The following is a 27950-nucleotide window of genomic DNA, read 5'->3' as shown; positions in this document are numbered from 1 at the left end:
GCTTCTCTGAAGTGTGACTAAACACACATCAAGTGTTCTTTTGCTTTTCCAATTGCGGCAGTGCCTAAATAGAACATGCTAATAATACAAGAGAGTTATTATTATTATTATTATTAGTTGAGAACCCATTGCTCTACAACGGAAAATAAAAGACACTTGTCATTTTCATACTCGTCTCACAGTCCTGTACACTAAAAGTAATATGATTTTTTGAAATGTAATAAAGTGCCAAGTATGTATTGTGAGGTTTTTATTAATATCGTCTCCAGAATTGAAAGTGTATTCTGGCAAAGTAATTACATTAAGAGGAGCACAAATTGGAAAGTTAGAGCAATTTTAAATGAACCGTGTCGGTCTTCTGTACCCGTTACTCGTACCGTTCCCGTGGGAGGACTCAGGAAGTAACAAGCAAGAAAAGCAGCAACTTGAAGCATAGAAGAAGCACTGTCAACATTGAAACTAACAACATATATAACAGTCTAAGACAGGGTTGCGCAAACTTTTTACACCGAGCCCCCCTTTTCATCCATGATATTAGTCGGACCCCTCTGCCTGACTTTTGTTTTTTATTAATCAGTATAACATTTTTAAAACAGTAATACATGAAAAATGTTATAGGCTTGTTTTTAAATAAATCAGCATAGTAGTATAAGATAATACTGACTTTTTTTTTCTCCCTGCGCCCCATCCTCTCCCTGATCCTCCTCTCTCCCACTCCTCCTCATCCCTCCTCCTCCCTCATCTCTCCCCTTCCCTCCTCATCCCTCTCCCCCTCCTCCAGCTCTCCCCATGCCTCCTCATCTTTCTCCCCCTCTTCCAGCTCTCTCCCTCTCCTGCATCTATCTCCCCTCCTCCTCCAGATCCCTCCTCCAGCTCTCTTCCCCTCCTCCATGCCTACCTGTGGGACAGGGTGGTGATAGAGGCAGGCGGGGGGAGATGATGGTAAGCGGCGACGGGCCGCCAGAGTGAAGCAGAGGAGCAGCCGGCAGAGAAGTTAGGAGTTTTTACACATTCATACACATTCATACACATTCATACACATTCATACACATTCATACACATTCATACACACACACATACACACACATACACACATACATATACATACACACACATACATACACATACACACACATACATACACATACACATACATACATACACATACATACATACACATACATACATACATACACATTCATACATACACATACATACACATACACACACATACATACACATACATACACATACATACACATACATACACATACATAAACATGACCCAGGGCGTTCCACAGCAGGAGAAGTCGCTCATTTCCCCTCCTCACCAAGGCCGAGCCATCATATCCCACAATTCATTGTGTGGTGCGATCTCCGATAGCAGAGCAGGGACTGTCATCTCTACCTCCCTGTAGGGCACAAGAGCTTGTTCTCCACATAAATCAGCCCCATATGTGCTAATTTAGAGGGGTCCCAGGCATGTTAGAGGCGTCTAACATGTCTATACAAGCGTTAATGTGACCCCTGAGCACCCTATTTACCAAAAAGGAATATCATTGAATTTACATTTCTAATTTGGTGCAATTCTATTATATTGAGTTGTGCTTGTTTTGCACTCGGGAAACTTTAGTAAATAACTCCCTTAGATATGCATGTTCCAAATGCCTCTTTCAGAACCAGTTGTAGGGCATATTCCAGCTTGATAATCAGCCTCCTTTATCTAGATTGTGATAGAGTCATTGTCAGATTTCTCAGTTACAGTTGTTTATGGTGCTACAGAGAGGCACGCAAAAAGTGTAACACGTTAAAATATCACAACCTGCAGTGTATATAAATAACAAAGGAAATACGTACATAAATATAAAAAATGTATTATTATTATTATAATTATCATTCATTTATAGTGTGCGTTTGTGTTCCACAGCACAGTACAATGTGGTGAAAGACAACAACAAGCACAATAAACAAATGCACATCAATTTACGCACGATAGCACAATAAGTGGGGAAGTCCTGCTCCAAGCAGCGTACAATCTAAGAGATGGATCCGCATTGAGAGGAGTCTGGTTTTCTAAGGATGCATAGATGTGAGCTAATCAGTTTATTCACTGCCAGGAGGCATATAAGGAGGGTTTCAATACATTTGTTTCACGTGAAGGGAACAGGAGACGGTGTGGAGTTGTGAATTCCGGAGATGGTGTGCGGCCCAGGAGAAATCTTCCAGCATGGACTCAGTAGGAGAGAAGAGGGTAAGACGAGGCCACTGTCAGAGTGGAGAGAACGCCTCAGAGTTTTTACGTAGAGATGAGGACTGAGACGTAGGTAATAGCCGTGTTGTGAAGAGCTTTGTAATTTAGGCCTCCCATTTTCAATCTGATGTGTATAATATCACAAAATATATATAACATAAATATGGACAAATCTACATTTGTAAACTTCTGTTGGGTATGAAAGTCAGCTCTCCATCTAGCATTGAAAGAGCAGAGGAAAGGGCATGACGCGAGAATATATACTTTCATTACTGCCCTTTTATAATATTCACATGACTATATAAATACAACCTTTCAAAAATAGAATCAAGCTACAATACATATGGGTTGCCACCTTCTACGGAAGGCCAACCCGGAGAATAATTTTTTTTAACTGCCGCGCTTACCTTCAACGGCGTCCTCCCAGCATCTTTTCTCTGCAACTCTTCTCAATATGGCTGCGCAGCTTCACATGACGCCCCGTTGCCATGGCAATGGGAACAACTAGGCGTCATGTGACGGCGCCACGCTACGCCGTGACGTCAAGTAAGCGTCCTGTTGTCATGGCAACAGGGGTCACGTCACGCGGTTATGTCACGTTGTGTTCCCGTTAGCATGGCAACGCGGAGCCATTTGACGCCGCGCGGCCATATTGAGTATAGTTGCAGGGGGAAGATGCTGGAGCACGCCGTGTCTCTGCCGCCCGCCATGGGTTGCCACCTACGAGGTAAACCCGTAGCCCGGAGATACGAGGCCAAAACCCTAGTCTCCGGGTGAAACCCGGAGTGGTGGCAACCCTGTATAGGTAATATATAATGTACAAATACACACGTTAAAAAATATACATACATATATATATATATATATATATATATATAAAACATACAGCATATGCATACATACTGTTCAGATATATACACTGTGTTCAGAAAAAAACAGGACACCTTTTATTTTTCATCTTATCCTGCAGAAAATCACTCCATTTTCATGAACATTTTAGCATTATTGGTCTGTGAGAGTAGATGACAGATAATGTAAGAATTATTTGATAATCTAATATTCATTGGAATTGGTAACCTCATCAAGTTCATAGTTATAAAATGGTGTTTAGCGAAGAAGATAAGCACATTATAAAGTGCATGAGACAGAGCAAGAATCATGGTCCAAAACACTTACATTAAAATAGTTCCTGATAAAGGATGGACGCTCGGACCCCAAAAAAATAATTTAGTAAAACAACGTATCGGTCAAGAGTGGGAGCAGCTGGAACAACACGTTATCGATTATACAATCAGACAGTGGCGTTCTCTTCTTCGGGTGTGCTTTTCAGCAGGAGGACATTCTGAACACACACTTTGAACTATACATTTAACTCAAACTTTATAGTAATTTGAGTGTTTCCGATTAGATTACAACACTTTAACACATTTACGAGCTACGAAGGAGAAACTCCTATTGCTCACCTAATAAATATGACCCTACCGTGGTGTATCTGGTACTTGTTGACATAATATAGTGATATCAATTTAGTTAACATCAGTTTATTGTCTTAATTAAGTTTCTTTTGTAGTGCTAAATTACATAATAGACCTCCAGTTGTGCCAACTTTCATGGGGATCGAGCGAACAATATATACAATATGATGAAAAACTACAGGGGCCCCCTTATTTCCTTAACATGGTTTATATATACTGTATACTGTGTACACACACATACCACACAGAAAGATCTATACTCACTAATATGTCAGCTTGTTCCCAATATAAGCAAGGTCAAACAGGCCTATCAAGCCAATGTAGATAAAAAACCACTTGTGATTCAGAGATAATAAATAACACAAGATGCGGAACACTCTGACCACATGGTGTGATGGGAATGCGTCACAGACTACTTGAAAGTTCCCAGAGCTCAAGTGAATCCATGCAAAAGATATTATAGTAATGTTAACAAATTACAGCCACCTCCCTAAAAAGCCCCACCAGAATTTGTTAGGGCACATATTCAATGTCAGAACAGCACGTTTTATACAACACGGCCTATCTGTAATAACACAATGATTTACTTCAGCAAGATAACGCACCGGTTGCAGAAAATTTCAGAAATAACTTTAAGTACACAGACCTCCAAAGAAACAATATCAAAGGTAGCAGTGATGTTTCCTCCTTGGTGGTCTGCATATTTTATTATCCCTTGCTGGAAGGCGTCTATGCAACTGGGATTAACCCATTGGTTTCTAAATACATTAAGGCAGAAAGGGAGCTCAGCATCTCTTACGGGCCATACTAGACAAGATCAGCTTCTTGAAGTAGCGCTGTAGCTCAAAAGCTGCCAAACTAAGGTGCAGCTACTCCAAATAATAACATATCGTGACTATAAACTCAATGTGAAGCCCTGTAAAGCAGATGATATCCTTATTTTTTATTTTATTTTTGTATTTAAAGCAGCCTTTCACTCAAAATCCTATATGTGGTTTTTTTTTAGCAAATAAAAATATCACTTGTGAGCACATTCACATGTCATAGACAGGTCTGCTACCCTGCATTTCGCCATTATCACCTAGCATAGAGTGCTTCCACTGCAGCAAGGGATTCTGGGAAATAACATGCAAATGAGCACACCGTGTCACCTTTGCCTCAAATCCATTTTTACATGGAACCCTTATAAGCTTATGCTCGCTGCATTACACAGCTTTCAGCACAGCCTGGGTTAAGATGCATAATAGCAGTAATACACATGACATAATAATATAACACATAATAATATAACACATAATGGGAATAAGTGGTTGAGACATAAAAGTAACATTAGGAAAAAGGAGTCCCTGCCCTGAGGTGCTTACAATCTATGTGGTAAGTAGGAAGCACGTACAGAGACAGGAGGTGGGTATTCTGGTAAGTGCGTCTGCAAGGGCAAAGGTCAATGTTGAGGTGTATAGTATCAACCACGGAGCTACTTATATGCTTCGTTAAGAAGGTGTATTTTAAGATGGATAAAGAGGTGGATAGAGAGGGTGCTAGCCAGATATTGAGGGGAAGGGCATTCCAGAGGTGTGGGGCAGTGAGAGAGAAAGGTTGAAGGTGGGAGAGGGCTTTAGGTACAAAAAGGATAGACAGAAGACATCCTTGAGCAGAACGCAAGTGTCAGGACAGTGTATAGCAAGAAATTTGGGCTGAGATGTAAGGAGGGGCCGAAGAATGTGTAGCCTTAAAAGTGAGGAGAATTTTGTGTGTAATACGGGATTTGATAGGAAGCCAGGACAGGTATTTCAGCAGGAGAGACACTGAGACAGATTTAGGAGAGAGTAAAGTCATTCTAGCAGCAGCGTTTAGGATAGATTGTAGGGGAGACAGGTGAGAGGCAGGAAGGCCGGACAGTAGAAGGTTGCAATAGTCGAGACAGGAGAGAATGAGGGCCTGCATTAAAAGTTTTAGTAGTAGAACGACAGAGAAAAGGGCGTATCTTTGCAATATTACAGAGGAAAAAACAGCAGGTTTAAGCTACATTGTGAATGTTAGAGGAGGATGTGAGGAAGGAGTCAAATGTGACACCAAACAGCGTTCTTGTGATACTGGGTGTATGATAGTGCTGTCAACAGCAATGTGGAAGGGGGTAGTAGGGCCAGGCTTGGGAGGAAGTATGAGGAGCTCTATTTTTGAAATGTTAAAGATATGGGCCTGGAAGGGGGGAGGGGGGGAAGGTGAGAGGAGATCTGGGCAGGGGGGGGGGAGGGTTGAGATATGGGACTAGGGGGAAGAGATATGTGCTTGAAGGGGGGGGTGAAGGAGATAAGGGCCTGGAGGGAGCAGTGATGGACCTGGGGGGAGGAGTAGTTATGAACCTAGGGGGGAGCAGTTATGGACCTGGAGTGGGGAGCAGTTATGGACCTGGAGGGGGGAGCAATTATGGACCTGGGTGGGGTAGGTTGTTATGGACAGGGGGGAGAGATATTTATAGACTGGGCTCAGGGGGGTTGTTATGGCCTTGGCAGGGGGGTAGGAAGGAGAAGGAAGTATGGGTCTAGGGTTATAGGTATGGACCTGGGAAGCAGGGAGTTCCTAAACAGAGGGTGGGAGTACAGTGTGCCTACCTGTTGCCTTGGAAAATTGAGGAGGCCCACAGAGGTGCCTCTCAGAGTGAGCTTGCTGGAGGGTGACCACGGAGGTGCCCACCTTTCCACCAGCATGCTTCGTCTGCCAGGCACCTCCGCAGACACCCTCCAACGGCCCCCTCTGCTCTGACAGGCACCTCTGCGGATCTGGCACTACATTTTATGTCGCCGGCAGGGGGCCCGGTTCCCTCCCCTATCAGCGGCCCTAAGTGTGCAGGGAAAAAACTAGAGAAGTCAAAACAAATAAATATCTTTATTTACATAGCGCCATCCATGTACATAACTCTTTACAGCAGTAACGTGACATAATAGGAATAAGCGCTTATTTATAAAAGTAGACATTAGGAAAAGGAGTCCCTGTCCCGAAGAGCTTACAATCTAAGTGGTAAGTAGGGTGCATATAATGTATAATATCAGCCAACGGAGCTAGCCAAATGCTTAATTAAAGAGCTGTGTTTAAGTTGAGTATTAAAGGTGGAGCGAGATGGTGCTAGTTGGATATTGCGGGGAAGGGCATTAACATTAGAATTAAGGAGTAACGTTAAGCCCTTGTAATAACCACTCAGTTAATACAATTATCACTTTACAATGTGTTGCGGTTTACTACACGTTCACACTAGCTGGGACATTTTACATTTTACTGTGCATTAAAAAGTGCTTTTTGTTGGTGCTGTTTGGAGCTGCGCTGTAGAGCTCAGCCTAGTGGGGGGCGGAGAAACAGGCAGGGCAGGGAGGGATTGGCTGTTTGGAAAAAACCTGCAGCAGGGGAAACAGAGGAGCCGGTACTGAGTACCAGACAGTACCACATAAAAAAGCCCTGATTTTACCCAATTTTCCATCTAAAATGAAAGTAGCATTGTTTGTTTTTCATATTGCAGTCAAATGTGTTTATGTGCCAAGGATATTCTGGAGAAAACCCAGCTCCAGAGAAAAATTAATCAAGCATCTCTGTAATCGTGCTATCAGGGTTTGGGAGGAGTTACCTATTACACATATTATATTGACATTTATAAGGGGGAAAGAGAAGCAGGTAGCTTTACCCATGGAATGGAACACGGTGATACTACAGGAGCTCAGAATGTAAAAGCTTCAATCACCACTCGTGTGCGAGGGAGGACAGAATCATGTCTGCCTCAATGATGTGTTCCTTATCTCCATAAATACTCACCATCTGTATTACTTATCTAGTGTCTGGGTGGCAACATTCATGGACACAGACAAAACATGAACGAAAAGTACTTAATTAGGGCTTTTGCAACTATTTTTTTTTTTTTATAATTACTGCAAAATGTAAAGAGTGACACACTGTGCTCGTTTGCATGTCATTAACCAGAATCCCTGGCTGCAGTGGAAGCACTGTTTGCTAAGCGATAATCGGGAAAGACAGTGTTGCAGACCTGTCTGAGACATGAAAATGCACCACCAGGGCAAAGAGTCTCATGTGTACATTTAAGAAAGAGTCCCAAGCAAAAATGTTAATTAAAAAACAAACATTTAATTTAGCTTACTTTTAATATAAGGCTTGTCAACGGCCATAGGTTGATTCTTGGTTGCCCACCACTGGATTACTATTTTCAGGCTCTAAAAACATCACACGGTGTTAAAAGTGCAGTTATCAAGACTCAGAGAGGACATGCAATGATAACCATCTTGGAGTCAGTGTTTGACATAAATTAAGTTTGAGCAGAGGGCATCCAATCTATTTCACCCGCCGTTCTATCTTGTCTGCCGTTACTCTAGGGATTCCTTGTGACATTCTGGGGACGCGCCCCTGATGTCATAAGGAACGCACCCAGCACCATTTGGAAGTCAGACAGTGGCAGTGTGGAACGTTGGTCATTAAAACTGAAAAGCAGTCTGCGGTAGCTAGGTTCAAAATATGTATGCATACCATTAAGTTCCACAGGAGTGAGGCAAAGATCTTAGCACAGCACTTGTGACTGAAAGGCCTGCATTGATTTTTTTTTTTAGAAAGACACGCATATATACCAAATAACACATGACTGAGCTGATACATACATGTTTGTGTGTATATGTAAAAATGTGCGCGTATATTTGGAAGGCATAACCTGTACTTTCCTGTCGAGACTAAGGCCAGGTCCCCGCTGGCTACTGCGCAGGGACAAGAGCGCTCCCCTCCATGGGGCCGGGCCCCCTCCGAGGGGAGGGCCGCCGCGCTGTGCAGAGAGGACTCGCAACGGAGCACTAGGCCACGCCCCCGGCAGTTCAACCAATGAGGGCGAACCTTCCGGGTGACATCATCGCCGCGCCCCCGTCACTCCCCCGCCACCCCCCCCCTGACTTTCCCCCTGCAGACCAGGGAATCGGCTGCACGCACCACAGCCTCGCAGGCGCGCGTGCAGCGGAGGCACTGCGGTCGGAGCCTTACAGCTCACCTCGCTGCATCAGACTGATTAACTCATCCCGGCTTGGCTTTAAATATCGGACATTTCCCAGTCTACTTTGCTAGCTGCAAAATCAGAATCCACTATCCACTCATCCTTTTCATACTCCCTACTTTATAGTGTGGTCATCATACCCTTTGTCAATACACCCTCTATGGTAATGCTACAGAAGCCACTGTTCTCAATTCAATAAATGGCTACCAATTGGTTACCACTGTTACTGATTTATTCCCTACAAAATACTACATACATGGCAAATACTATAAGATACTATGGTTTTTCTTTAACTCAATTGCTGCCACTGGGGACTGCAAAGGAATGCCTTATTTCCGCAAATGAGCCTTGTCTCCAAAGTAAACTTGAAGCAAATTGCTAGAGGTCTGTTTAATAAACATGCCCAAATATTGTCTTCATAATCAGAGATTAGGTGCAACGATTCATAAAGGCAATCAGCCAACTGACACTGCGTGCAAGAAAAAGTCCAGATAGGGTTAGGAAATGAGTGCTTTTAGTATACAGTTATGAAAGGGGAGCTGCAATTAAATCATCTATTTACATTAAAGCTGCAGTTCAGTCAATATCCTGCATGTGTGTTTTTTTTAATAAATCAGTTCTGTAGTAAGAAATAATACTTTTAGCATTTTCTGTTTTTAAAAAAACAACTTTGAAAGACCAATTTTCTTGTATTCTATTTTAACAGCCATTTGCTAAGGCACTGCCCCTTCATGTCCTGTCACAAGCCCTGGCACACCCCTTTGTCAGCACTGCCCTCCCTCTCTCTAAACGTGCACTAGCATCTGGTCACATGATCTTCCTATAGTACATTCAAGGAAGCTGGAGAAAAGGGATCAGCCATGCATAGCAGCTCGGATAGGCGATTTCAAACTTATTACAGTGTTTATTCCATTCATTGCACGTATATATAATGTAAAATTGTAATAATTCCATTTATAGCAAACGTGTATATGTGAATATTATTTAGATGTATATGTATGTTACTGAAATGTGGAGTGAGTGTGTAGGTAAATACACACAATACACTTCCACTGTGTGTGTGTATATATATATATATATATATATATATATATATATATATATATATATACAGTATATACACACATTATATATATATATATATATATATATATATATATATATATATATATATATATATATATATATATATATGTGTGTGTATATGTGAAGTTATGTGAGTAAAAAAGTGACAAAAACCCTCCATAGCAAGGCAAATAGCAAATGGAAATATTACTGTATGCTCATTTGTATGTATATATATATATATTTATATACACACACACTTCAAATACGGATAGTGATTCACGTAAATGATCTATATATATTCACTTTCTGGGAGTATAAGAGTGACTGTCCTGTTGTTCCTTTTTTTGTATCCATCATTGAATGGTATGCACCCTCTCTTTACGTTTATTTTATACTAGCTGAGAGACTCGGCGTTGCCCGGGATGTAATGTTCCCGCTCCTCTCTCTCTCCTCACCCCTCCCCCTCTCTCTGTTTGTCCCCCATTCACATCAATCCAGTTCCCCCCCCTCCCTCCTTTACAGCTTCATGCAGTGTGTGTGCGTCAGTCATTGTGTGTGCGTCAGTCAGTCAGTGTGTGTGCGCGCGCGTCAGTGAGTCTGACGCAGAAACACAAACACACAGACTGACTGACGCACACACACACAGTCAGTGTGTGCGTGTGTGCCTCAGTCAGTCAGTGTGTGCGTGCGGCAGTCAGTCAGTCATTCAGTCAGTGTGTGTGTGTGTGTGTGTGTCAGTCAGTGTATGTGTGTCAGTTAGTGTGTGTGTGTGTGTGTGTGTGTGTGTGTGTGTGTGTGTGTGTGTGTGTGTGTGTGTGTGTGTGTGTGTGTGTGTGTGCGCGCGTCAGTCAGTGTGTGTGTGTGTCAGTGTGTGTGTCAGTGTGTGTGTGTGTGTGTGTGTGTGTGTGTGTACCATTCATTGTGTGTGTGCGCGCGTCAGTCTGTGTGTGTGCGTGGGTGTGCGCGCGTGCGTCAGTCAGTGTGTGTGTGTGTGTCAGTCAGTGTGTGTGTCAGTGTGTGTGTCAGTCAGTGTGTGTGTGTCAGTGTGTGTGTGTCAGTGTGTGTCAGTGTGTGTGTGTGTGTGTTTGTGTCAGTGTGTGTGTGTGTGTGTGCAGCAGTCAGGGTGTGTGCGTGCGTCAGTCAGGGTGTGTGCGTGCGTCAGTCAGGGTGTGTGCGTGCGTCAGTCAAAGGGCAGGCGTGGGGGGGGGTGAAGGGCATGGGTAGGGGTGGGTGAAGGTCAGGGTTAGGGGGGGTGAAGGGCAGGGGTAGTAGGGGGGGTGAAGGGAAGGGGTAGGGGTGTGTGAAGGGCAGGGGTAGAGGGGGGTGAAGGGCAGGGGTAGGGGGGGTGAAGGGTAGGGGGGGTGAAGGGCAGGGGGGGTGAAGGGCAGCGGTAGGGGGGGAGAAGGGCAGGGGTAGGGGGGGTGAAGGACAGGGGTAGGGTGGGGGTGGGGTGAAAGTGAGGCACAAATTGTTGGCAGGAGTAAAATGTCCCTACACACACACACACACACACACAACGGGAGTGAGAGGTGGTGGAGAGTGGTACTGGCGCAGATCCGAGGCTGCTTGGCCCCCCAGCGGCCGGGGAGTTAGCGGCCGGGGGGGTAAGGAAGCGGGCGGGGGGGGGGTAATGGAGCGTTGGCGGCTAGGTTTGGAGGGCCGCGCTTACCCCCTTTGTGAGTCCTGCCCCCACCACAGCTGTGCACGTACATGAGCACAAATGTATCAGTCGTTGCCTGGTCACATGATCTTCTCCCAGAACTGACAGAGCAGCAGCAGAAAAGGAGAGTAGCTCAGAATTAATTAATTAAACCTTATTCCATTGCACGTGTGTAGTTAATGTTAAATATTAACAACTCATTTAAAATCAAATCTGTATATATCATACTGTAAACAATATGTATATTTAATTTTGTGTGTATGTGAATGTGTACAATTCAATGTGTTATTAAAATTAATAATGGCTTGTTCTTGTATAGCGCTGCTAGTTTTACATAGCACTTTACAGAGACATTTTGCAGGCACAGGGCCCTGCGGAGCTTAGGTGTGTATGTATGTGTTTGTATGATATAGATATATATGCACACGCACGCATATACATGTGCACACACACACACACATACATGCACACGCACACAGATACATGCATATACGTATACATGCGCTCACGCACACATATACACTGTGTGTGCGCATGTTTATGTGCGTATATATTTATGGTATTGCTTGACCTGAGGAAGAGGAAAACTCTTGAAAGCCTGTCCCATGACACAAATTGTTGGTCCAAATAAAAAAAAGGTATCAATAAATACTGAAGAACATATATATATATATATATATATATATATATATTTTTTTTTTTTTTTATATATATACTGTATGTATATATGTATATGTATGTATGGATATATAGCGAAGTTCAACAGCCGGCAGCGGAGGGAGAGAAGGACGGCATCCTGCAGCGAAGCTCGGCAGCGGCAGAGGACAGTAGTGGTGGCGGAGGGAGAGAAGGACGGCATCCTGCAGCGAAGCTCGGCAGCGGCAGAGGACAGTAGTGGTGGCGGAGGGAGAGAAGGACGGCATCCTGCAGCGAAGCTCGGCAGCGGCAGAGGACAGTAGTGGTGGCGGAGGGAGAGAAGGACGGCATCCTGCAGCGAAGCTCGGCAGCGGCAGAGGACAGCAGTGGTGGCGGAGAAGTCAGAGAATACTTCTGTCAGACCACTTGTGTGTGTGTGTGCGTACACACACACACACACACACACACACACACACACACACACACACACACACACACACACCTCTATCTAGACAAATCACCCAAAAATCTACTGGCCCCAGTCCCACCTTTTAAAAAAAGAAATGGAATAAAATTTCTAGTCAGAACTAATAACATTTGTTTTTGACATAACAGTTTATTTATTGTATTACATTTATACTTTACTACAACTAGTCCTTGTTACTGTACATAGTTCCTTACTAATCTAGTAAAAAAAGCCAGATATAAGTGAGGGGGTGGGTGGGTGGGTGGGTGACTGGGTACTTGTGGTGACACACTAATATACACACACACACACACACAGACACACACACACACATATACACACATACACACACACACACACACATATACACACACACACACACACACACACATATATCTATATACACACACACATATATATATATATATATATATACACACACACACAATCACCACCTTGCTGCCACCACTGCTCCGGGACACAACCCTCCTGCATCTCCCACGCGCACAGACAGGGAGGCAGGCACAGGGAGCGGGGCAGAAGGGGGCACATCTCCCGTTCCCCCCTCCCTTCCCCACCCCCCACAAGGCAGCGCAACCCCCCTGCATCTCCCGTGCGGGCAGGGAGGCAGGCACAGGGACCGGAGCAGAAGGGAGACACATCTCCCGCTCCCCCCTCCCTTCCCCACCCCCCACGGGGGCAGCGCAACCCCCCTGCATCTCCCGTGCGGGCAGGGAGGCAGGCACAGGGACCGGAGCAGAAGGGAGACACATCTCCCGCTCCCCCCTCCCTTCCCCACCCCCACAAGGCAGCGCAACCCCCCTGCATCTCCCGTGCGGGCAGGGAGGCAGGCAGAGGGACCGGAGCAGAAGGGAGACACATCTCCCGCTCCCCCCTCCCTTCCCCAGCCCCCACGGGGGCAGCGCAACCCCCCTGCATCTCCCGTGCGGGCAGGGAGGCAGGCACAGGGACCGGAGCAGAAGGGAGACACATCTCCCGCTCCCCCCTCCCTTCCCCACCCCCCACAAGGCAGCGCATCCCCCCTGCATCTCCCGTGCGGGCAGGCACAGGGACCGGAGCAGAAGGGAGACACATCTCCCGCTCCCCCCTCCCTTCCCCACCCCCCACAAGGCAGCGCAACCCCCCTGCATCTCCCGTGCGGGCAGGGAGGCAGGCACAGGGACCGGAGCAGAAGGGAGACACATCTCCCGCTCCCCCCTCCCTTCCCCACCCCCCACGGGGGCAGCGCAACCCCCCTGCATCTCCCGTGCGGGCAGGGAGGCAGGCACAGGGACTGGAGCAGAAGGGAGACACATCTCCCGCTCCCCCCTCCCTTCCCCACCCCCCACAAGGCAGCGCAACCCCCCTGCATCTCCCGTGCAGGCAGGGAGGCAGGCACAGGGATCGGAGCAGAAGGGAGACACATCTCCTGCTCCCCCCTCCCTACAGGCGGCACAAGCCCTCTCCATCTCGCGCAGGCTGACAGCCACAGGGATCGGGCAGAAGGGGGCACCACACAGCGGCAGATCGGGAGCGAGCACACGTCACTGGGAGACTCATGAATATTCATGAGTCTTCCACTGACTGCCGGAGGCAAATTATAAACAAATGCCAGCTTTTATTATGTCACAAAAATTTCGCCGATCAATACATGGAGAACGGATTGACTGACAGCTATACAGTTCTTTAGGTAGATAGAGATTGCACACATTAAACTATTAAAGTAAAAAAATTAATTAAAAAAAAAAAAAAAAAAAAGACTGAACTGCAGCTTTAAATCCATAAAATTACATTCCAGGAAATTTGGTTCGTTATTTGGAATTATTTAGAAAATTACTTACTGTAAATCTGTCTGGTTGTATTATTTCTTTTCCCTATGCAGCGGCTTTGCTATTTTTCTCTCTCTATTTTGTACTTTAATAAATAAATTGTACGCCTTCATTGTTGATTTCTTTTTTTCTTTCCATAACATGCAGCATGGTTTTAAGCACACTTTTTTTTATTTTATTTGTAATATTGTTAACAATTTAAGAGTATATCATTTGTCTGGGGATTTTTTTTAGATGTCTGTTTATATACATATATTGCCTCAATTTCTGGAAACCTACAAAATCTGAATAAAGTTTGAAAATGTAAAAAAAAAAAGCAGCCAAGCTATTAGTATCACACTGCATATCATTTCAATCAGCCAATACTGCAACTGCTGTTAGTTCTAGGTAATAGAAAAGTGATGTTTTGATCCTGTCTACAACAAGAAATAAAAAAAGTTGTCTCTATTATTTTATATTTATTTATAACTACATTTATATATAGCGCCCTTATCCAGAGGTAGGACAAACAATACCATTTTAAGGTCTTCCTTGATATTAACAGACAATTACATATAAGCCCAAATTTACTAAATGGTATATTACGCCTCGTTTCATCTAAAACTCATTCTCTTGAATAATCCTTGAGGTAGATTAAAAGGGCAATCCCTGCTAGGATCTCCTATATTACTATATAACTATATTACTACTATATTAATATAATGTACTGATGTGGTTAAGTAGTTACATCTGGGTGATTGGTACTATTTGTACTATTTGTGTACATTTTCCCACCTCCAAGTACTTTTAAACCATTGTTTAATATTATTTTGTAAACGGGCAGAGACTTGGGAGGGGTTTGATTTCCTCTGGCTACTCCTTGTTGTCTGACGTCAATGTGTCCAGGTTCTTTACCCAGAAGCCCCTACTCTTCCCTCCACCCCCTGTTTTATGTTCACTGTCTCTTTAATAAGGACTGGGCGAGCTAAGGGTAAACAAATCGTGTGATTGACAAACACTTCCCCATTCAGAGAATGTTTGCACCTGTGTTTTGTTTGTTTTTAATGCTGTTTATTTTCAATTTTCAGTAAAGAAGTACAGACGGTATAATAAAAGGAAAACAACATGACGTCAGGATTACAAATATTCAGAGGGTGGGCAATTACAACCGAAAGAAATAACAGGAGGGAAGGGGCAGGACAGGGGAACTCCACATATAATTGTAATTATGCCTTTGTAGTAGCAAAGGAAATACAGGGGTCTGGTTTGCCTTGTTTAATGCAGGGGGGCGCTAGAGATTCTCTGCGGGGGGCGCGGCGGTTACAAAGGCCCCGGGCTCTTCCCGAAGGCATTTAAATTAAATACGGGGGAGCGGCGAAGGCCTCTGTAACTTCACTTACCTTGGCTCAAACGGCTTCTGGCTACGCGTCGCCATGGCAACGCACCGTCATGACGCCGTGGAGTCATGTGACGAGGTGCTGCCATGGCAACGTGATGTGGTGACGTCAAAACGCAGGGGCCAAGGTAAGGAGGGGGGAAATGGGAAAACCAAGGGCTTCAGGAATCTATAAATCTATTGGACGTGTCATGTAATTTGGCTGTTTCTCTAGATAAGCTGTTGCCCATATTTTATTGTAAACACATTTTTGCACGGTTTTAAGTAGTTTAAGGAAACCAATATTTGACCAAAGGTTGTATGTAGGCTTGGTACATGGGATTGCACATTTAAGCTTGATACCATCAAGTAAATATGGGCCTGAAAGTTGATGAGTGTATTTACTATGCAGCAAATCATGGAGCACTAACGCAAGTTTAAAAAAATTTAATTATAGGTTTGGTTTCAGCGCTGGGGACCCCCTGCTGCCAGAGATACTTACCTCTGTAGCGGTGCCAGTAGCCCTGTGAAGTTTAAATGTCCCGGTCACGCACACCAATAGGAAGCAGCAATGGACAACATCACAGCTTCCTATTGGCCTGCAGGAAAAGGGGCATTTAAACGCCACCATTATGTTAGCAACACAGTTCCTTGGCTACCGGGATACCAGCACCCATACAGAGGTAAGTTTCTCTGGAAGCATGGTGTCCCTGGAGCTGAAATGAATACAGTTAATCTATGGAGACCCCCTGCTTCAATCCTGTAATTAAAAAAATTAACGTAAAAAAATTGCACAGTGCTACATGTTTTGCTGCTTCAACAGCCCCTTCCATTCAAGGAATATGAAAATCTAAATGGAACATCCTGTGGAGAACTGACATATTCTTTTAATGTACTACACTGGCCTCTAACCCACAATAATTTGCAACAGGAAGCTCCATTTCCACAGTTAAACTTTGGGTAATGGTTTGAAAGGGATTATAAAGTATTGAGAGAGGGCAGCAAGATCAACAGCTGTAATAGCCGGCAAGAATTTAAAAAAAATTGTGTGTCTACATTTCTTAAAGGAAATCCATTTTTAGAAACTTCTACGTGTACTTATACTCAGAATTGCTTTATATTGCAGTACTTTAATTGAGTTAAACTGAGGAGCCAAGCCTACCAGAAAGACTTGTATCGTCCCAAAATATCAGGTGCTCTCCTGGCTTCCCAGGAGACTTGCCGATTCCCCCCATGTGTATTATGCTTTCACCTTCTTTGCAGATGTGTTATTGCCTTCTCATTTTTCTCTGGGGTTCTCAGTGGCTGTCTGAGCGCAGCTGTGACTCACTGGTTTACTCCTGCAGCCACTCTCAGCAAGAGCTGAAGGATGTTATGGGGCGAGTCTGTGAAACACAATGCTATTGCTACAGAGCCAGGAGAAGGCTGCACAGAGACCACATGCAACGGAGATATATAAGGCAAACGGGTATAGTTGAGGGCACTGGGAAGGGACAAGGGGGAGAGATTTGGGTGTAGATCCACAAAGCTCTGTTAAAACAGGGCTCATAACGTGACGTTACCTTAAACAGGAATGGACGTTATGTTTCCTAAGGTAACATCGTTTCCTCAATACAAAATTATACGCAAAAACAATTTCCCAACTACATCTAATGAGCATAGGTTTAGCGTCAGGTTATTATAGCATAAAGTTGAATTACCATCCAATGATGTGACGTTAAATACGTTTTAGGATTAATCCGATCCGGACCCTGAAATAGGAATTCAGCTTGACTTGAGAAAGAGAGCAGGGAATAACGCTATGTTACTTAAAGCAGCAATTCGAAACAGTGATTTTTTTAACCTTTTGATATAAATATATATGATATATATATACACTTGAAGTATATATACACTTGAAGAATAAATATATATATATAGTATATATATATATAGTATATATATATATATATATATATATATAATCAAAGAATAAATAGATGATACCGTTCTGTGGCTAACGAAATGCTTTTATTTGTGCGAGCTTTCGAGATACACTGATCTCTTCTTCCGGCGATGTTACAATGAATGAAGCAAGGATAACTTAAAAACAGTGTCTCTTGGAATGTTATCTGTGCTTGTCCTTCCCCCGGTGTGGATGTGTTTTATGGCTAGAGGTGTCAAAGGGTAACTGAAAGCAAGTGAAGAAAGAGTGTGTATGTGTATCAGTGTGAATAAAAATGAATGGAGAGCCCACAGTATAAACAGTGCTCTACACAAGGTGTGTGTGGAGTGAGAGGGATATAAATGGTGTGGGTGGGTGTGGAAATGTGAGAGTTTGTAGCACAACTAAAAGTGTGTGTGGATACTATGTGGTCCCTATTGGTGTATATGGATGGAAAAATAAGGGGTATTAGTATGTGTGAGAGACAGCTGTGTGTGCATACATACAGCACAGTATGTACAGACATGGCCTTTAGCGCTCATGGGAAGAGAGTTCGCTAGTGTCAGTAATGACTCATAAAATTTCGATCTCTGTTTAGGCCACTGCTAAGTGTCCCGAATAGTTGCATAAATTTGTATTCATGCAACCGTCTCTCTTTCGGGGTTTTAAGATTACCTTTGAGTATGGCAACCCTCAGATCGTTCATCTTATGGCCAGAGTCAGAGAAATGTTCGCCAACAGGACTGTCTCTTGTTCCGCGTGTGATGCTGTGGCGATGCAGGTTCATTCTCTTGTTTAGCCCCTGTCCTGTCTCACCTATGTAGTAGCAGCCCCCTGGGCATTTCATGCACATGATGAGGTACACGACATTGCTGGAGGAACAGGTGAACCCTCCTCTGATTTTGTATTCCCGATTCTTGTGTGGTATTTGTATTGTGTCCGCTGTGTAGTGCATTGCGCAGGTTTTGCATCTTGGGTCCTGGCATGGTTTTGTCCCGCATTCAGTTGTACTGCTGAATACTTTACTCCTCACCATAATATTCTTGAGATTATGGGGTTGTCTGTATGATAATAAGGGTGCTTCAGGGAAGACCTGTTGCAGTCTTGTATCTTCCTGGAGGATGGGTTGTAGTTTCCTGGCGATCTTGCGTAGGGCTCCTAGGTGTGGGTTATATGTGACCACCAAAGGAACCCTGTCGCTTGTCTCCTTCTGTTTGTATTCAAGGAGATCACTTCTTGGTATTCTGGTGGCTTTGTGAATTTGCTGGTCTACAATTCTGTGGTTATATCCACGGTTTATAAAGTCTGATCTCAAGGCTTTAATCCGCTGGTCTCTGTCTGCTGAGTTATCCTTGCTTCATTCATTGTAACATCGCCGGAAGAAGAGATCAGTGTATCTCGAAAGCTCGCACAAATAAAAGCATTTCGTTAGCCACAGAACGGTATCATCTATTTATTCTTTGATTATTGAAGCTCGGCTAACACGGTACTGATACCTCTACATGTATATATATATATATATATATATATATATATATATATATATATATATATATATACTGAACCCCATTATTTTCAGCTCCGGGGACACCCTACCTCCGGAAATACTTACCTGTGAATTAGGTACCGGTAGCTGCTCTGCCTCAGCAAGCAGTGCTTTCAAGTTTGAAGTTCCTGCGTCAAATGGACAAATAGAAAGCTGCACCAATGATGTCACGGCTCCTAATGGGCCTGCAGGCTGAGAAATATCTGAAGAGCGGACATATTGTGAACCCTGGTAGCCGAAGACAGCGGCTACCGGCACCTAACTCGCAGGTAAATGTCTTCGGAAGCAGATGGTCAGCTCCGGAGAGCCCCTGTTTCAACCCTATATAAAAAAAATGTAATTCGCAAACAAAATTGCCGCATTGGATTGCCTCTTTAAATTATGCCTAACTGTGGTTTTACACCCATCCAAGACCTGTCAAACCCCTATTTCAGGGTCTGGATGGTCGAACGCCAAGTTTAGCTCTGACGTAACTAACGTAACGTTGTTGCCGCGTTAACCGTAACAAACCATAGTGGATAGGCGATGCTATGATAAGGCTCCCGTTGCATACCATTTGCACGTCTATTTTAGTTAACGCTATGCTCTTTACATGGAAAAAACATGAGTTACTGATAAGCTAGGTTATCACCACGTTACAGGACTTTACAAGACTTTACAGATCTTTGTGGATCTGGGTCTTGGAGGTTTAGGGACAGATGGAATTAAAGGTAGGGATGAAAAAGGGAATCCTTGAGAACCTATGGGGGGGGATATAGTCTATATGGAGAGACAGGTAAAGGACTGTCAAGAGCCTAGCTGCAGGAAGGGCATGTAAGGTATTTGCAATTTAAAATGGCCCTTGGTACTGTACTAAAAGGTCCCATATCCAACATCTCACTGTATTAGTAGATAATGTAACTCTTACAAAATGCTGCTTATGCTCAACATACCTGCTCTGGAAAGATTAAATCGGCCACAGCATCTATAGTCTTGAAATCAAATAAAAAGGATGTAAAAGTATGCCAATTAAAACACCGTTTTTCTAATCTGCATAATAACCCTAATATTAGAGTTCCAATGTTAGACGGGACGTGAACAGGATTACTGAGCATTACAATTCCAGGCCACATGCAGTACTGCTTACTCTGTGATAGCACTACTGTTTTATTTATTTACTATATGTGTTTATTTATATAGGGGTGCACTGTATATCATAGAATGTTTATGGCACGTCATTGTGCAGTAGAGCTTAGTCTAATTATTGGTACCTGGAGCAAAGGGAGATAATGTGACTAGCCCAATGTCACAGACAACTGATAAAATACTGCTCCTTTCCATTTTATTGACTCTAAATTATTATTTTGTATTTTATCGTGACAACATATTCCACAGAGCAGTAATATATGGATCTGGAAGACATAAACAATCATGATGAAAAGGAATATATGCTTTCACCAAAACATTGTTCAAATAATGCAATATTATTATTATTTTTTTAATATTACTACTCTGACCTTATCAAGTAAGGATAATGTTATAAATTGTGCGTACAAATAAGAAATACTATTATTATTGCTACAATCCAACATGATTGATTTTTTTTTACATCATTGGTAATATGGAGTCATGTTTGCTTTGCAAGGAAAATGGATTGTATGAAAATAATGACTTGCAAGTAATTCACACAATCCAAGGTCGCCTTGCATGGAACACTGTGCAGTCTCTGGGCTGTTTAACAGGGCAGCAGTAAAAGAGAAGAGAAAAGCTGACATCACTGGATTGAAGTGTAGTAAGTTGTAAATCTATGTAGCAGTTCCCAAACTATTAAAGAACAAAAACACTTTGACCTTTCTAAAGGAGAACAGCGGCTGCCTCTTTTAACAACACACTAGAAAAGATGCCAGTAAATCGTAAATCGTTAAAGCAGCACTCCGGGTTGCAGTTTGTGTTTATTTTAGTTATAGGATTGAAGCAGGGCGTCTCTAGAGCTGAACTGCGTTGGTTTCAGTTCCGGGGACCCCCTGCTCCCCAAAATACTTACCTCCATAAGGTGTGTTGGTATCTCTGCGAGTAACAGCTCCAATGGGGCTTGTAAGGGCTAAACAAATGGCGACTTTAAATGTCCCTCTTCTTGCTGGCCAATAGGAAGCCGTGACGTCATCCCTTGTGGCTTTCTATTGGCCGCATGACGAGGGACATTTAAACATGAGGAAGATATCTGAATCCACTACGGAGGTAAGTATCTCAGGAAGCAGGTGGTCCCCGGAGTTGAAATTAACTCAGTTTATCTCCGGAAACCCCCTGCTTCAATCCTGTAATAAAACAAACATACAGTAAACCTGAAGTGCTGCTTTAAAGGTGCTTTCCCACATAGATCCACATTGAACTAATGATAGAGAAATGTATAAAAAGTCAAAACTAGGTGATGGACATCTTTGAAAAATATTACGCAGCAATTTTTTTAAATAATTTTTCAAAGCCTAAAAATCTTCTGTTGTTTTCATTTACAATGAGGACAATGTTGTTTTGTTTTCTACTCAGTTATAATTAGGGATTCGGGAACACACCACTGATCAATCATCTTGCTCTTTCCATTAAGACAGATAAAACACAGACAGCAAGCAGTATCCCTTGTGGTTTTCCACTTCTAACAGCTGCCCTGTCTCATATAAGAGACAGAGGAGTACGGAAATGTGAAAAGTGCACCAATAATCTTAAAGCTGCAGTTCAGGCAATATCCTGCATGTGTTTTTTTTAATAAATCAGTTCTGTAGTAAGAAAAAATACTTTTAGCATTTTCTGTTTTTAAAAAAACAACTTTGAAAGACCAATTTTCTTGTATTCTATTTTAACAGCCATTTGCTAAGGCCCCTTCATGTCCTGTCACAAGCCCTGGCACACCCCTTTGTCAGCCCTGCCCTCCCTCTAGCACATGTCAGTGCAGGAGTGCTCATGATGATTCATGAGCTTCCACTGAGAGGCAGAAGAAAAACAGATCCCTTCACTAATTATGTCACCAAATTTCGCCTATCAATAGATGGAGAACGAATTGACCTGCAGCTATACAGTTCGTTAGGTAATTAGAGATTGCACACATGAAACTATTGAAGTAAAAAAATAAATTTAAAAAAAAAAAAAAAAAAGACTGAACTGCAGCTTTAAAATTCAAATCTGTCTCATTTTTGTTGCATTGCTTTACCACTTGTAAACACAGGTTTTTTTTTTTTAAACAAAGATAAACATTGAAAAAACAAAACAAACAAAAGCAATTAGCTATTTATTTCTTGAAATGCTGCATCCTGATTGCTTAAAGCTCTAGGCATTAATTAAATAATATATCAAATAAAGTTATTATTATATTATTATTATTATTAATCCCCCGAGAACAGGATATTACTGGACCATAATGCTCTGGCTGGAAGAGTTGGGCGCATTGCCGACATCCGGTTAGCTGGAGGCGGGGGATTGAGAGGGAGGTGTTCGGCAGAAGACGGGAGGCAGGCCTCACACTCGGGTGGGAGGGGAGAAGCTGTCAGCCATCCAGATGATCAGGAGAGGCGGAGTAGAGTAAGGGGGGGGGGGGATTACTGAAGCTCGGTCGTTTACAGCATGGATCGGGGAATATCCACTGAAGCGGTGGTGTCCAGTTTAGCCGTAGTAGGATTGGGGGCTGCCATTGGTTGAGAGCGGGGAGAATGCTGGTGCCGCTGGTAGATTGGGTAATAGCATGCCCTGCCCTGGTTTTTATTACTTAAATAAACACCGGAATCCAGAATCTTTAATGATAAAGGTTTATGCATAATCAAGAGATAATAAGGCAGAGATAAGCGCAATACAACTCACCCTAAACTTCAGGTTACAATGTTTACAAACATTTCCAGGGCAAACATTTAAAAAAAATCATTTTAAACCACTTACACATTTTCATCTTTTTAATGAACATACTGCTGCCATTCAATTGGGTCCCAAGTGGGACCGCACCCGTAACCTGTTAACTGCTCAAGACGGCATTAACTTATTGTGCAGCATTGCACTCTTCACCCATTCACCAGTGAAGGGGTTAATCAGCTCACAGCGCTCCTACAAAACTTTCATAGTGACAACAACCCCTCGTGTGTATTTAACATCCTCCAGGTGCGAAAGGCATACACAATGTTTGTAAGGATCGCTAATCCTCGCATGAAACCGATAATTCTTTCCCATACCCAATGAGACATTAGAAAAATGAATGGGTAAAAAAAATATAATAAATAAGAAAAGAAAGAACTGACAGCATTTGAAGTTAAGAATAAAATAGGCACGGAGCAAAACCCACAAGCACAATTACAGGCGAAAGTCCCACCCACATGCTGAAAGGACCGGTTATATATTGGCTTTTGTCCAGTGATGTGCACAATGCTAATACCTCTTATAAAGAAGTTTGACCTAAAAAAAAAAAGCCTCATGACATAAAAGCTGCCAATGAAAACGTTTTAGTGACTGCATTGACATCTACAACAAAGATGCGCCGTGTTTTCTATCTTAGTAAACAATTCAGTAATAACTTTATTTCATATAGCGCTTTTCTCCAAATGGGACTTAAAGCGCTTCACAATTACAGCATAGTGTGCGGTACGCAGCACATAGGATTTTTCCTTTTACAGACACAGTCCCTGTCCCGTAGAGCTTACAATCTATGTGTTTGGTGCCCGAGGCAGAGGGAGATAAAGTGCCAAAGATCACACTGAGAATTGAACCAGACTCCCCTGCTTCTACATCAGTGTCTTTGTTATCAGAGTCAGTGACTCACTGAGCCACTCCTTCAGCCCTCAATATGTATGATATAATGGCCAGAGTGCATTAATTGTGGCAGATTTATGGATTCCCATCACTATCATATCTTAGCCAGCAGTGTTTCCACCTCTCTAAAGGTCCATTAACCTATGCACACAGAGAGAAGCACATTATGCCGGCAGGCCCAGAATGCTGGCTCAGCATCCATCAAGTACTTTACTATTCATTCCACTTGCAATTCCTTAAGGAGCAAGGGGAAACGACTTTGTAAAAATCCCCACTGCATACCGATTAGCCTGTATCCTCATTAAGTTTCACACAAAAAAATAACTTTCAAGGCGCTCAAACACGCACACACTGAAGCCAAGCAAATGTTTGCAGGCTGCTGTTTATCCAGCAGATGTGACGGCCATGAGAAGGGTGTGGGAGGGGGAAAACGTGACCCAGGAATACGGAAGCCAACCAAAACCGCAGTATGGGACACACCAAGGGGATGAGTGAGCAGTTTTCCATTGTAGCCAATGTTGGTACTGCAGTCAAAGATATATGTTGGGTACCTGCTACCAGCCCAAGAAAGAGAACTCAAGCAATTAATATACTGCAAGAGCACAGTCATGCCTACATCAGTATTATTGAACACTTTTTCTGCCAAATGGGCCCTGTCTGCAAAAGGGTTAACCCCTAGAGATGAGCAAACACATAAGCAGCACCTTGCAGTACCAAGCCTGTTTATAATGTACATGCAGTGTACTACAGATATTAACCCATTTCTTGCCAGAGTAGGCAGCAGTAGAACATTGTGCATTGGGTTAAAAGTAAAGAATTGGATGCAGGAGTTTCTGCCTCAAACATCAAGTAACTAAGGGCAGTTTAAAATGCATTGGAGATGTTATTATACAACCTGTCACCGTAGAGGAGAAAATAAAATGGTTGGTTGAAAATGACAACTTTACGTACTACAATAACTAATGTTGGAAAAACCCATTCCGAGAGGTCTGCATTTTTTTCTATTTAATGTATTGCCGGCAAGACAAACAGCAAGGGGTTAAAATGCAACTTTGCCATTTTAAACATCATATACATTCATAAAGAGAACACTTCCCATAAAAACATGATATTTTCAGCAAAAGTGTTTTTATGAGCTTACTTATTGTCTCACCAGATTTACAGGTATTATTATGCAGCAGAGGACTACACCCCAACGTCACATAGCCCACCAACACAGACTAAAGACTGGATAAACTAATCTCCATGTGTTTTACCCATGAAGGGTGGAGAACTAGCATCATGATATGCGTGTATCCCTAGCAGCATAGGTGCAGACAAGCTCAGTGCCATTCTGCACGAGGCATCAGCAAACTGGACATAATTATCCACGTGCTAGCAAAATTACATCTACATGGATTTGTTTCCTTTTCATGCATCACCCTGAGGATCATCTCTTTATTAGATCTCCCGCTAATGGTAGCACTGGACAGTAGATTAGGCTAATCTAATTTGGCATTTTATTACTGCAGATCTGGTTGCAGTTCTTCCCATTGCAAGATCCCATAGAAAGAGGTTCTTCCCCCACCCCCCACACACCCCTATGACCTACTGTGTTTTCCCTCCATAAGAAAATATATTTTAGGAATGTACAAAATCCAAATAACCCTTATGTCATGTTATTCTGTTTTTTTCTGTTTTTCTTACCCAGCTCAGTTTAAAGCTGCCAATTTCACCATCCCACACTTTTGCAGATCTGGGATTTTTTTTTAAATAGGTTACTTGCATTTCTCACAATTAAAACAAATGATAAGCATGCAGCTCCCATTGCAAAGTATTTCTAGCTTGTCACTCCCTCCCCTCTCCATGCCCGAGAACTTCCCTGTAACAAACATCCAGCATCCATTGAAATGACAGTAAGGCAGTATTTTTTTTGTTAGTGGTAATGCTAATGCCCATTATAAGCTATATTTTATTGCACTAACCCTATTCGGTGACAATACTATTCCATTAACCCCTTCAATACCATGTTCACTCCATATCTTGTATTGTCTATATCTTTTGTTTTATTTCCTTGCCCATAATAACCTGTATTGTTAACATGTTCGGTGTAATTGTTAACCCCAAAATATATTAGGATCTGTGTACAGTGCATTTCTGAAGCAGAAAAAAACCCAACCCTGCACCATATGAACCAAAGGAAAAAATACCATTACAAGCAATAGGATATTTCTACATCTGGAGCATATATTTGTTTTGCCTTGATGCATATAAGCCCTATTGTATTTCATTGTCTTAATATGTCAATGCAGATAGAGGGAAGAGACTTGTAAAGCATATCAATACTTTTTAATATATTTGAGTATTTTCTATGGGTGGGTGTTACTTTCTGCTTCTTACCTTGGCATCTCCTGCTGCATCCACCTCCACCACCTGCCCGTCCTGTTCCTCCTGCTCCTCTCCATTGCTTTTGCCACCGACCTGCTCTGCAGAGGTCCCTGCTCCCATGCTGACTCTCTCCCCCGCTCTGGGTCTTCTTCAAGCTCTGGGGGCTTCCTGTCTCCCCCTCTTCCAATCTTGGGATGGCAGTAACAAGGATCCCTCTAGGCGTATGGGTATGGCAAGCTGAGAGCGTGCCTATAATTATTCATATAGGAATGTCAATTATATGGGAGAATATATTGCCAGTATTATATGAACATTTAGAGATACATCTCAGATAGATAGATAGATAGATAGATAGATAGATAGATAGATAGATAGATAGATAGATAGATAGATAAGACAGATAGATATATTTGACTACCTTCTTTGGCACTGTCCCCAGCCTGTTAGTAATACCAGTGAGTGACTAATCCAGTAGCAAAAGGAAGAAATCCAGAAACCTGCCTTCCCAGGAGAAGTTGCTCAATGCAAATGCTTGCAAACCAGCTTTCAGCAAACTAACTTACACACTCCTTTTTTTTAATAAGATCGCCTCTCCTTATTTCTCTCTCTCCCCCTCCCTCTCTCATGCTCCATCACATGAGCCTGGGATCAGACACGCCTTGCAGCATCCATAGAGGCAGATTAAAGCAATGGGGACAGGGGCAGAGGGAGGAGGACTCAGTCTCATGGCACAATCCCACATACTGTAAAGAATGTCTTCTTCAAATATAAAAGCACAGAGGAGATAGAAGCACAGTGAGGACACCTTTTGTGCACTGGGAAGGAGGGACATTAGATCTTAAAATGACTCTCTCCCAAAAAGAGGTCATATTTAAAGCAGAGACACAATGATATTTCTTGGAGGATGCTTTAATATTTAAAAGTACAAGAGAGAGATGGTTAACTATATTTAACCTAGCACTGTTCTGCAAATATTGGCTTCCCCCCTCTGCATTGGAAGGGGTAATATATATCTGCCCCCAAAATTATTATTTTTTATAGCATTACCAAGATACGCGTGAATGAATGTAATAATTGTAAATTACAAAAATAATAACATGGATTCGAAAACATTTTGAAATGTGACTAAATGTGCATATTATTGCACATGCCCAAGAGTAATCCCCCCTCCCCCCACCCTCAACGTCAGAGTTCCCTCACCTGTTTTCTAGGGGAAAAAAGCACTGTACAGTATATGGTACCTTAAGCGAGTAAGCAGATTCTGTTAGTGATGTGCTGATCTGAAATTGCATGTACTGGTCATTGTCTAATTAACTTTGATGTTTGAAGGAAAGCAATGTTCACCTCTGAGACCTTGAATGTGTAAATCAGCAGGATTGGCCTTTTTATTCTGACCAATTCATTTCCATATTGTTATGAGGGACTGTGAAATGTGATCAACTGACTAGTGTAGAACAAGTCAGTGCTCCTATTATAAGTAACTTCACTAGCTCTCAGCACGACAGGAGAAGCTCTGTGTCCTGTGACACACTATATACTGTTTGAAGCTGCTAAAATTGCCAATCTGGCATTAAAACTATG

General features: G+C 42.8%; 1 protein-coding gene across 2 annotated transcripts in view; it reads right to left on the bottom strand.

Moving 5' to 3' along the window:
- AKAP12 (A-kinase anchoring protein 12) overlaps positions 1–26953 on the bottom strand; it is a 161258-nt gene extending 134305 nt beyond the window's left edge. For both annotated transcript variants that reach the window (XM_075596572.1, XM_075596573.1), the window contains exons 1-2: positions 26788–26953; positions 26382–26618 (exon numbers count right to left, since the gene is read on the bottom strand). In XM_075596572.1, coding sequence (XP_075452687.1) covers positions 26382–26489 — 108 coding nt within the window. In that variant the 5' untranslated portion in view covers positions 26490–26618; positions 26788–26953. The remainder of the gene's footprint in view (positions 1–26381; positions 26619–26787) is intronic.
- Positions 26954–27950: the final 997 nt, after the last annotated feature.

Source organism: Ascaphus truei, chromosome 4, assembly GCF_040206685.1.
Source record: "Ascaphus truei isolate aAscTru1 chromosome 4, aAscTru1.hap1, whole genome shotgun sequence".
In the NCBI taxonomy this organism is placed as follows: Eukaryota; Metazoa; Chordata; class Amphibia; order Anura; family Ascaphidae; genus Ascaphus; species Ascaphus truei.
Note: the sequence above shows the minus strand (reverse complement) of the source record. Positions and strands in the feature narration are given on the sequence as shown.